Genomic DNA, 12,559 nt, shown 5'->3' on the forward strand with positions numbered 1-12,559 from the left:
AGAAAGCATTCAAAGTAAACCTCTGGTGGAGCTCACTCTATCAGGTTTATCAGACTTGACCAGAAGTGCTTACAGAACATGAAATCCAAACGCAAAGTATAGCAGCCACCTTCACTTCTCCCTTTAAATGGGTGTAGGGAAGAAATATTTGCTCAAAATACCAATGGCGAGAAGCTGAGAAGAGAATTTAACGCAGCTCTCACCCCCGTGTAAATATTCCAACCATCAGAAGATTCCACACTGCCCAAGCTATCCTCCTTTTCTCTCCCATTTGCTGCTGACCTCTAGAAGAGGATGTGGCACACTGAATTACGGAGACAAAGGCATTTTGCGTGCAGATTGAGTTAAGGTGCTGATTCACACACTCGGGTCCAATGCTTCTTGCTGGCTCCAGGGGGCAACACACACAGACTACAGAAACCTTAAATCATCCTACAAAAATGTTTAAGCTGCTGGTGCAGCTAAGGAGAGGCAGACACCTTCAAATTTCTCACTGCAGAGGCACGTGCTTTCTCCAAAGCCTGTGCAAGGTGTCCAAGAGCTTGCTTTATAAGGCAAGAGTCATTACTGTAGCTCGAAAATCTGGCCCTTATTCCTCTGAATTTGGCCCACCAAATTTTTGTCAAGAGGTGCAATACCCAGGTGAGGTTCTAGATGCAACAGGAGGGGGCTGGAAGCAGGAAAGGAAGAAGCATCTGAGGAGTTATACGGGACAAAAAGCACACAGACAGGAAAGATAAAGGTTCACCGATAACCAGTCCTATCATGCTGTAGTACGTATCATGCTGCAGACTCTATGTTACTTTTCTGTTTTCTTTACACATTTTTAACTGTTGATTTAATTTAATTTTGCCATGGCAGGATTAGCAGGCAGGCTACAGAGGTGAAAGGACATTACATTAAGACAGCACATTAATCCTCTATCCCACCCAAGGCAGAAGCAAAACCAAACAAATAGCAGCTTCCTGGAAATTGAATTTCTGTTATCCAGATGTCAAAGATGTAATACCCCAATTACACAAACTATTGCCAGTGAAGCATGCCAGCGAATATGCAATGTAAATGGGGTGAGCACAGAACTGCAAAACTGCAGAGTCAGCATCTGGCTCTCTGAGTGAGTGATAATTAGCACTGTGTGTAGACACTAATAAACATTTATGTCTGAAATTACAACTTTTAGCAGTGTTAATAAAGGATATATTGGCAATTCATAGAATAAAAAGGTCTTGAAAAGAACGTCATATTAAACAATGGCAGGCGCTTCCTGTGCTTGCACAGAGATTTTTTTTTCCTCCCTAATTGCAAATGGCCACGCTATGTTGCTCGGAAATTAATCAACACAAGCACATACCTAAAAAAACTGGTTGTGTTTCTTTGGTCTCCCCATTAACATCATTGCTGTAGTCAGAGATCTTATATATCTCATGATGGTAATCTGGAATGAAAAACGATAAAAAAAATTAGAACTCAAGTGATCTGGAAAAAATGAACACTGAACACATTGCTACAGTTTTACTACATAATTTATCAATATATCTGCAGTTTATTTCATGTACATCAAATCAACCACAGAAAATGTGCTCTGTATCAGCACCTCCTAAAAAAACTTTGCTCACACTGGAGAGACTCAGCTCAAATATTTCACAGATTTTAGGGAATAGCTATGCCTGCCCTAAATTACTGTGTTCATTTTCACAGCAAATTATCCCACCAGATGCCAATTATCTGGCTTTTTGCTTTACAGATGGAAAGCAGATTTATAATGAAAACTTTACCTGCCCAGAGACCAAGGGAAACTTTCAAACTTCAATCAGAAACTCAGCAACGTACATGAGGACTGCATTGTTCAGCTATACTGACTCATCTTGGTGTCACTGGCCTCTGAATTCTGAAGAAAGGAGTATCAGGGACACTGTAGGATATTCACCTATAGAAAGTAACGTCTGTGATGACCCTAAGAATAAACATTAGCATCTCGTATTCAGAGATGTTACAGGATTAAAAAAAAAAATGTCACCCCTGAATTTCTGTTTCAAATAAAAGAATATTTTTCTGTGAAGGTCTCTGCTGTAATCCCACGCAGGTGTTCAGTAAAACCAGAGCTTTGTTTACATGTGTGTACAGAGGGGATAGTAAGTCCAAGAAAAAAAAAAGTCTAAAGGCAGCTCTCCTGGATGCTATTTCTGACTCTGCTACTGGCACGCACTTTGTCCTTCGGCAAATCGTTCAAGACCGAACAATCTATTCAGTGTCTTGAAACAGCCACCTCCCCACCTAACTCCTTTAACACCCTCCCAGTTCCCAACGGTCTCAGCTACTCCCTCCGTAAACTGGTTTTTATGTTTACCTGCCTCACAAAAAGCAAGGCAGAGATTAACTCATGAAAGAGCACTTTGGGGGATTCACTTAAAAGGTACAACAGAAACAGAAGGTGGCATAAGCAGCTCCTGCTCCCGCGAGCAGCACACCTGCACCTCTGACAAAACAGCTACAGGATCAGAAAGGTCTCCTGGAAACCAAACTTTTTTTTGTAATGTGCTGTTTATTTGTACAGCATGACTGTCTTGAGGGCACAAGAGGAGGAACAACCCAGTAAGTAAACTAGAGTCGAGCCTAAAACAGCGATGCAAAAGAAAGAAAAGGGCCTGGAAAGAAAATTAGGGGAAAACACAACAGGGAGTTGGAGAGGTCAGCGACGAGGTGCTACGCAAAGGATTACTCTGCCTATTGAGCATGCCCAACAAGTGAAACAGTTAAAAGTGAAGTTTGAGGTACGACATTGAGGAAGTAAAGGCTCCTTTCATAAGGCTAACACTATGGCATTTATGCCCACTGCCTTCCATGGCCATCAGCTCTCCTGTTGAGGAGGGGGAGTGATGGAGCAGCTTGGTGGGCACCTGGTGGCCAGCCAAGGTCAACCGACCACACTCTGCATTTTCCTCCTCCCAAGGGTGTCCAAGATCTGGCAGGAGTGAGTATGTGGAAACTAGGAATTAAACAACTTACAGACTCACGGTCCTTAGATCTCTAGATTAGATGTGGTTTCTTCTCTAGCACTTCCCTCCGTACATCCAGCTGGTCATAATATCCTTCTGATCTACACCTGCCGCCTTAAAGTCACCACATTTCACCCCAGAGGCAGCTGCGTTTTAGTGCAGGAATGGATTTCCTCTCAATCTGGTCATTATTGATCATCTCAACAAGGTGCTCTGAAGTTCTTTTTGGGACAGAATAAGCACTGTATGGGCGCACATTGTTAACAAATGGTGTGTTACCAACGAATTGACACACAGCACACCCTTTTCTCTTTGGTTTCCTTCTCTGCCTCAGATGTCACAGTCCAGGCACTGCGAAATCCATATCAATTTCACAACGGTAAACACCAAACTGTGATATTACGGAATGACTCCAGCAAGAGGCAAAGGCCAATTACAAGAGACAACTATTTATACATAATTATCTTTCTAATCAACTGTGATAGAAAAAGAGTATGCGAGTGCAGACTCACATGCAAAATGTGATTTTTATCTCCTCCATTCTCAGAGTACAAAGACATAATTTTCTCTCTAGGATATGTTTTTAGCGTAGCTTTCTATTTGACTTTCCACGTCCAAAAAGAGACCCCAGATAAAATAAGAATTACTAATAATGTACCATCATAACTGAATTTACCTATTAAAACGAGGTTAACTAGATTGTCTTATACACCGAGGCATATCTAAACCCGTAACGAGTGGCAACTGAGAATTTGCAAAATCGTAATCTATTTCTGATAGCGCACATATTCTTTTTACAGCCCCATTAGGACACAAATAAAACCGAGTCTTCGATTTCAGTTTTGCTTTTCCACATGTTTCACTTTAACCCCCCAGGTTCCAGCCCGGTCCTGCACTAACTCTGCCTCAAAGTCGGAAGCATGTTCAGTATCAAAACCCCACAAACCAAACCTGTTCTCCATAAAAATTAAACCTCTTGATAGGTTTGCTAACGCATACAGACCTCCAACACGTTTCAGACAAGTCTGACGGGTCGCTGCCCCTCCAGTTTTTAACAGGGAGCATGTGCAGTGCTCCAGACCTCGCTACAACGATACAGCAGTCATTATTTACTATTCCTACCAAAAGAGTTTATTTCCATCTTTAAATTTCTTCGCATCGACTGTGATTTTGCTGAGCGCCTGCAAAGACATTGCTCTTCAGCCAGCAAGTCTCGACACTTGTGTATGTGTCCCCCCTTTCCCAAGTGTGACATTACACCCAAGCAGTCACCTGCCTTGAACTTGGCATGCTGGACACACACGGCGTTTCATGGAGATATTCCCATCCAATACTTGGAAACATAAAAGGAAAAAAGATCTCAAGTCAAATCCATCAGGGCAAAAAGACCTCATCGGCCAGAGAAGGGATAAAGCCCCAACCAAAATAAATCCCTAGGGCTGGGAAGTCCACCTGTTAAAAAGCCTATCAGCGGCTGTATCTTTCTTTTTTTTTATTTAAAAACCCAACAAGACTGAAACACAGAGCTGTGCTTCTTCCCCGACATGAATCCAAATATTTCCACCTGCGATCCCTTTCAAAATACCCTCTTTTCCAAAAGCAAACACACCCTGAGCGAACAAGTTACACGCCAGCGGCTCTCCCCTGCCCACGTACAATTAATTAGCTGCGTGGATTTTTAATAAAGCAACCTCTACTCGGCTTTTCTTTGAAATACGCGGAGGTACGCAGTCAAGGGGAGGAAAAAAAACCCACCCAAACCACAATAAATCTACAGGAGTTGAATACTAAGGAGGTCCGTTGCTGCTCAAGTGTCATTATTTTTTGCTCTCTTCCCGATTTTACCTTTCCCCCCCCCCCCCCCAAAGCAGGATTTACCACGAAACACGATCCAACTTTATTTTGTGCAAGATCTGCCTGGGAAAAAAAAAAAAAACAACCACGTCCACCTTTCTGGGGTGTTTTTTTGGAGGGATTGTTATTGAAACAACACGTAACACACAGGCAAAAAAATAATTTAAAAAAAGAGGAAAGGGAGGGGGGTTAAAAAAATAATAAAAAGCGTGCAATGGTTTCGGGGAGTTCAACCAGAGGATTGCGGAGTTAAATAACAGACACGGGGAGGGAGAGGCGATACGGGGGAGCGGGAGCACAGGCGTTTCGTAACGCCCCGCTCCCCCCGGTGCAAAAGTCGGGGCTGCCCCCGGCGAGGGAACAAAGCCCGGGCCGCCCCCGCCGCCCCCCGGCCGCCGCCGCCGCCGCCTTACCTTCGTTGATCAGTTTAAAGCTTTGGGATTTCCTGCTTCTCTTCCTCTGGGTGAACTCCATGGTGCGGGCAGGAAGGAGCGGGGCGGCCGGGCGGCCACCCGGCGGTGGTGGTGGCAGGACCAAGGTCCGTCTCTTCAATCAGCAAAACACGCGGGGGTTGGGAGACGGCGGCTCCGGCGGGGGGATGAAGGGATCCGGGACAAGTTGGCTCCGGTCTTCCCCCCCCGCTCCCCGTACCTCCCGCCCCAAACTTTGAGGGAAAGCGGGGTGCGGCGGGGGGAGCCCGCGGGGGCGATGCCGGGCAGCGCCGCCGCCGCCGCCGCCTTTCCCCCCGCCGGCTGCGCGGCCGCGGCCCGGCGGCGAAGGGCGGCCCGCAATGGCTCGCCGCCGGCTCCGGGACCCCGGTGCCACCTGCTGGGGGAAGGCGGCGCGCAGCCCGGCGCGCCCCGCGGCGGTTCCGCCGGCCCCGGCCGTAAGCCGCCACCCCGAGGCCGGCCCGCCGCCACACGACACGCCGGGGAAGACGGCCGGCGCCGCCGGGCCCCGCCGCGGGGACGGCGGAGAGGGGGGCTGGAGGGAGAGGGGCTGAGAGGGCAGCGCCATTTTGTGTCCCCCCCCGCCTCCCGCCGCCTCCGCCCCCCCTCACCTCACACACACCCCCCCCCTCACGGGCACTTGCGTGCTCCCCCTGCCGTGCCCCGCCGCCGCCACAGGTTCCCCTTCCCGCCCCCGGGAAGGCGCTGCGGCCCCGCGGCTCCCCGGCGGGCAGGGGGGTGCCCGGCCGTGAGGGAGCGGCGGCCTCTCGGCGCGGCCTTGCGCCGCCGCCGGGCGCTCGGGGCCGCTGGGCTGCCCGCGGGCCCCGGTGGCGGCGGCGGGCTCCCGGCGGGGCTGGGGGGGACACGTCTGAGTGTTCAGCGGGACCGGAGACGTTCCCGGGCCGCGGGCCGGCGGGGCTGGGGTTGAACTTGGCGCTGGTGGGGCTGAGGCGTGGGGAAAGTAGGGAAAACCCAGAAGCGGGGCTTGGCTGACGCTCACGGCTGCTTCTTGCCGTGTTGTACGGTAATTACGGCAAGGATGCGCCCGCTTGCGTCGTGGACCCAGGCCCGGGGGAGCGCGCTGAGCCGCCGGCCGGGCCGAGGGACGCTGAGCTTCGCCCGCGTTAGTCAGACGTGGCTCGCCGTAGCCCGAGGAAGAGAGCCTCAGTCCTGCGGAGGAGCGAGGTTTAGCGCGTCTGGCAACCCTCCGATGGTCACCAGGAGGTCACTGTAGCCGTACGGATGGCCCAAATACAGCTGAAATTAGTGCTTTGATTTATTCACCACTTGACGCCTTCAGCCATACTTCCAGTTCACTCACTGTGCTAAATTCGTTTCTGGTGTAGCGTTTTTCTTACAGTCAAGAGTGCTTTTGCCTCAATTAGTTTGCGTACCCTTTTTTACAGTCAAGGGTGCTTTTGCCTGTTGCCTGCAGAGGAAGGACCCAGGCTTTTACAGTTACGACTACCGATAACTGAAAACACAGCTCCTGATCATCATCTTGTGTTTTAAGTGTAGTCAGGCTGTGTTATGACAAGGAGAAGAGTATGTGATACTTGCATACGCCTGCTTGAACAGATGCAAACGCCGATCTTCCCATGGTCTTGTCAGAGTACCCAGGAGAATCCCATTGGCTCCAGTTATACTGACTGACCCTATCGCTTGGAATAATGAAATAAAATTAGTAAGAGGAACTCAAATTGACTATTAACAATAGCGGTTTGTATCCTAACTGTGAGCGTAGACAAAGTCAGACCTGAATCCTCTCGTGCAAGGTGCTGTCCAAACATTGTGCAGACAGTATACCCGGTTCCAAAAAAGCAAAATCAGGAAATAGGCTTAATGGTGCAATATCAGAATATATGCCTAATGGTAAAATTTATTAGACTCTGGAAAATTCAATTCATGAGGGAGGTTACAGAAACCTCACAGATTGGGTAAGGGTGTAATTTTCTATTAAATTGCTAAGTGGAAAATCCCAGAGGCAATCAATATGCTACTTTTGGAATTTTCCTAAACTTCACTGTAAGACTTTGTGAAAGGAAACTGGGCTAACGTACTATTTAAAATCCTACGTTATATATTTTTGGGAGGATGCTGAAGCAGCAAAGGTAGATGGATGTCATACACCGTTTGCTAAATTGTGTGGGTCCAATTAATCTCTGGTACAGCGCAGTGAAGTCAGGTCTGAAATGCAGCAGCAGTGTGCCTAAATTTTGTGTACAAAAAGAGTATCTTTTTTTTTCTTCTCCCCAAACAGCCTGCTGATTCCTGTCTGTTAACTTTATTTACAAGAGTTAGAGCACTGCTGAAACTGTTGTGTTTGACTCTCATCCTTCCTAGGACAGTAAGAGAATTTTTATAAAGCATAAGGCCTTCATTTACTGTTCAACTCACATGATAGGCTTTATCCTGCATTTGCCAAAGGAATGTGCTACAAAAATAAAAAGGTCTTTTCTGTTTTTCTCTGTTACTCAACTTTGTGAAACATTTCGGGGTATAATTTATGAAAAAGTGATGGTGGTGTTTTATCAACTGCTGTGTTTCTCCTTTTAGTTCTTCTTTCTCTGTGTTGGATTTCTTTTGCTTAAAGGGACACTCGTGATTCGAAATTGCATTTCAGTCTGAGTGCTGCACACTGCAGTTTCAAGTAACATTTTATGAGAGTTAGCACATCCCCTTTTTATTAGTATTTCTCATTTTGTTTCTTGTGAATTAAAGAGATTCACTCTTTTCTATGTGCAGAATAAGCCTGATCTTGCAAGCAAACTTAATTACGGTTACTCAGATGAGTAAATCTTGCGATTTTCATTTATGAAAGTATTAGCCAGTTTGGATATCCTGTCATCTTATCTGCATAAAAGTGAATTAGAAACTAGGACAAGGTGACTTTAGGTCAAAGTCTTCTAGTTATCCACACAACATGCAGGAGGATCCGGTAGTTGAAAACCAAGCTTTCCGTCCTGTACTGCTAATGTTTCTCAGCCATGACTTGGAAAAAACTACTTCAAGAACTCAAAGTCTCCCGTGTACAGTAAGTTGTGAGCCTGTTGTGGGGTGTTTTGGGGTGGGTATCCTACAATTGGACTTGGACCATCTGCTCATTTGTCACGGGCCACCATCGCATTATTCCAGCTAGAGAAACCCGGAGATGAAAGTCGTCTTTATTCCATTAGAATGGCTGCCTTGTGTCACCCTAGATAGTCGCCGGCTGCATCGCTGTGGCAGCCAAGTGACTTAGGATAAAGTGTGCTGGCTCCGAGGAGCAGTTAGCTTTTTATTTCATCTTTTATTTTAGTTAATGTCGCAGTACCGGATTGTTATGATTACACATTAAAAACCATAGTTCCTTCCTTTTTTCTGGTGAAAACATGGAAAATTCAGAGCATTTTACATACATTTATGAATAGTCACAAAGTATTTCCTCAGTCAAACCATTAACCGAGTAATGTGTTTTTCAAAGTGTCATGAAATTAGCCAACTAAATAAGGGCTTTATCTTGCAACATATTCAAAGTCAGTATGATTATCCCTCCTTATTTCCTAGTTACCATTTTTGTTATGCTGCAAGTCACTTTCAAAATATCCCCCCCCTTCTGTTATTAATTTTCCCAACAATTTTCTGGTGTGTAAAAATGCGCTTTTTTTTCATTTCAGATGGTACATCATAAGCTAACCAATTAAATATAATTCATCCAGTAATACTTCAGTATTAACAGCAGCAGTGCTCTTCAGATCAGGATATCCCAGACTTTTTCTTTGCTTCCAGGCTCACAGGTGTGTCCAGTTAATTACAATATTTTGGTTATTATTCAGAAAGTAGGATGGTGTAGGACAAAGAAGACTGAAGAATCCTGGAGCTGAGGAGAATTACATGGGTGTACTAAGAGCTCCTTCAGCTTTTCAGTTGGAAAAATTATATTGGAAAAAGTCTTACAAACTCAATGATTTGATCTAAGCCTTTAAGTCTAATGTCAAGGAATCCATGTGAGACCGGATGCAGTAGGAAGAGGCTGCCGACTGTCATATTAGTAGCACCATGATTACTACTCATCTTAGAGCCTGAAGAAGTTCAGTGCGGTCTTAGGAAGCAGGAGAAGGGTGAAGAGGTAAATTAGATATCAGGAGCTGCACAGGTGATGGGTTAATAGGTTAGCTATTTTGGTTAGTTATGTGTAATGAATGTCATTGAGGATTTTATAAGCTGTGGCAGCGTTTTTCCCTTGCAGGTTTCCAATGATGTTTTGTGGTCATACAAGATACACAGGCAGTAATTCATCTCAGCTCCCAACTTGACAATAGGTCACATTGACGTAGTGCTGCCTTACTACAAACCTTCTCTTTCAGGGGGCTTTCATGTTGGCATATCTGAGGACCGGGTCATCACAAAGGTAGGTTTCTGGATGTCCTGAAGAAATCCGAAGCATAGGAGTGCGGTTTAACTAACTTGTTTTCTGATTCCACTTTAAGTTCTTCCTGTATCATTTTAGTCACGGTACTTGACATCTTATGTTTCTATCCTTACTCTCTTTTTACTTTGGAACACGATTTTGAAATGACTTCTTGTCCATTCTGCTGCTTGTTAATCTTCCTCATATAAATTTAGAAGAAAAAAAATACAGGACTGACCAATGTTTTCATCTGTTTGCCAGCTCAGGGAGACCAAAACATTCCAGAACTGTTTCAACAATAAAGAATATAACCAAATCTATGTACAAAGTGTTCTTTGTGTGTGCGGTTACAAACCCTTTGTATATTTCTGTATCAGAACGCAAACCCATTTTGACTGTGAGGATGGACTTTTTCTCCCCTCTGTCATTTTGTGTGTAGCCTGGACTAAGATTGCAAGAAAGGGCAGTATAGTCTAAGAGTCAAAGTTTGATGGTCATCCACTCTGATCAAACGCTTGCAGGATAATTGTATATTAAGGTATTAACTCTTCCCTAGGACAAATCAGTTTTCGGATTTGAATTCTGGGAGGAGTGGGTGGGGAGACTGAGGTGTCTAAGCAACAGATGTGTTTGTAGGATAAAGAAGAAAAGGTCTCAACAATGCTTTTACGAAAGCTAATGTGGAAGAGTAAAAAAAGTCTGCCCACATACATGCATGTCCTGTGCTTCTCTGCAACATGGGGAAATCATAAGTTGCACAAATTCTGCCCTGCCTCCCACTTACAACCGAAGATGCTTCAAGGGAACTGAGGGCAATGTGAGTAGGGCTCGTTATTTTGCCTAGAACTTTGGGGTTTGTGCTATACAAAGAGTAATAGTGCTTAGAAATCTTTGGATGTGTCTTCGCATCACTACCACCTCTGTCTGAAGAGATGAAGTGTATGAATGCCAGGCTGGCGTTCTAGGAAAGGGCATGTTTGAGGTTTGGGTAGTTCAGGAGTCAACGTTAATCATGGTAGCCCAAGCACAGCTAGGGTAAGCAGTCCCATTTCTGATGAACACTACAGGCACAAATTGCAGCAAGCTCAGCTCAGGGTCCAGCAGCCCAGTGAGTCCCCTGCTAGGAAAAGTTCAGAGAGGGTTATGCTACTAATCATACCTACATTTTTGTGTCAGTTTGCTTCAGTCACAGCAGCTGAAGGCAGATGTAAAAGTGCAGCCATGGAAAGAGTCAATCACTGGAGCTACGGACAGAAAATGAATGCAGAATCAGCTGCAGGAACAATAGCATTTAGCAACGTTAGACAGCTCCTTGAGGCTGCGGGATGAAGCAGCCCAGACAACAGCCATCCTCCTTTAAGTCCTGACTGAGACTGATGTGGGAACATTATGCTGTGTCTCCCCAGCCCAGCCTTCTCGCGGTTTCCAGCTTGCCACAGGGAGCTGCTCTCTGTGTCTTGATTCTGCCTTGATCCTCTTCCGTTTCTCCTGCCACACATTAGTAAATGCACTTGCACTAAAATCAATGGGAGTTTGAAAACTAAAAGTAATGTGTGCTTTGGTATGCTGCTAATCCACTTATTTGGATCCTCTTACTGCTCCTCTGGGCTGCCCTGATCCTCTCTATCAGCCCACCCAGCTGCTCTGATCTGCTCTCTAAACTTCTGCTGTGGCTATATTAGCATCCCTGTCAACTCACAGGGCTGCTGCCTCGACGCCTTCAATCCCCTCTCCCAATGAGAGTCTCTCTACTAAATTATAATCCTTGTAGCTCAGAATACTGATGCAAGCTAAAATAAATTCATGAAAAGTTGCTGCGGCTCCTACTAAGATGTTCTATTTCCCTAAATGTTTTCAAACAGTACTTACATTTCAGGCTGGAGAAATAGCTTAAGACACATTCATAACCACCTGCCTGCTTTTCAGTTCTAAAAAATGAAATTTCATTGCAAAGTACAATGTGGTTCAAAATCTACTCACACATGCACTTTTTAAAGAGATTATGTGAATTTAATATCTGTGTCAGGCTGGAGACTGACATCTGAAAATGATGCTTGTATTCAGCAGTAAGACTATGCAGCAGCATTTTCATTAATGTGCCCCCCCCCACCCCCCGCCCCGTATTTACCATCAGAGATGTGTAGATACTGAAGACTCCATCGTCCATTCAATCCTTGACCTCTCTGCTGAGGCAGCCATGCACCTGAATGGGTATTTTCTCACACATGCTGCATTTCAGGACACAACCTGCAGGGATCAAACTAACAACATGGAAGTATAATCATTTAGTACCAACTTGGAGAGATTTCTTGCTTGGGTTGAATAGAAGCTAATGAACTCACAATTAGAAGTACAATACTTTACACTCAACAATTTATCTTCTGTACACATAAAAGAAAAATATATGTTTTTATGAGCTTTTCTACCATCCAGCGAGATCTATTTGGCATTTGAGAGGGTCTCTGTTATGTTTATTCACATATAATTTGAATACAGCTAAAATGTCTCAAAAATGAGGGTTGTGAAGTATAGACCCTGCTGTGGGGAAGGTTAGGAAAGAGACAAATGTATGGATCTAAAACTCAGTGCATGGAATTTGACAAACCAGTCTGCATTTGCAGGGATTAATCCTGTTACTGCACCTTTCCTGGAAAGAATTTGCTGCTTGGATATCTGTAGTGCAGACTGATGCTGAGAGTATGTTGCCTGCTTAACGTGGTTTGCCCCGTACTGCTGAAGTGCTAGAAAGAACATCTACAGAAATATCAACAACAACAAAAAAAACCATGATCATCTTCCTGCAAGGTGTTTTGAATTCTGTAACAGTCACAGATGGCCACTGCTGTCAAAAGAGCATGGTCTCCCTAGTG

General features: G+C 45.3%; 1 protein-coding gene across 1 annotated transcript in view; it reads right to left on the minus strand.

The window, feature by feature from the left end:
* The window catches only part of BEND7 (BEN domain containing 7), a 46,012-nt gene extending 40,571 nt beyond the window's left edge, over positions 1–5,441 (minus strand). The window contains exons 1-2 of the mRNA XM_059816663.1: positions 5,264–5,441; positions 1,352–1,435 (exon numbers count right to left, since the gene is read on the minus strand). Coding sequence (XP_059672646.1) covers positions 1,352–1,435; positions 5,264–5,324 — 145 coding nt within the window. The 5' untranslated portion in view covers positions 5,325–5,441. The remainder of the gene's footprint in view (positions 1–1,351; positions 1,436–5,263) is intronic.
* Positions 5,442–12,559: the final 7,118 nt, after the last annotated feature.

The sequence above is a fragment of the Gavia stellata genome, chromosome 4 (genome assembly GCF_030936135.1).
Source record: "Gavia stellata isolate bGavSte3 chromosome 4, bGavSte3.hap2, whole genome shotgun sequence".
Lineage (NCBI taxonomy): Eukaryota > Metazoa > Chordata > Aves > Gaviiformes > Gaviidae > Gavia > Gavia stellata.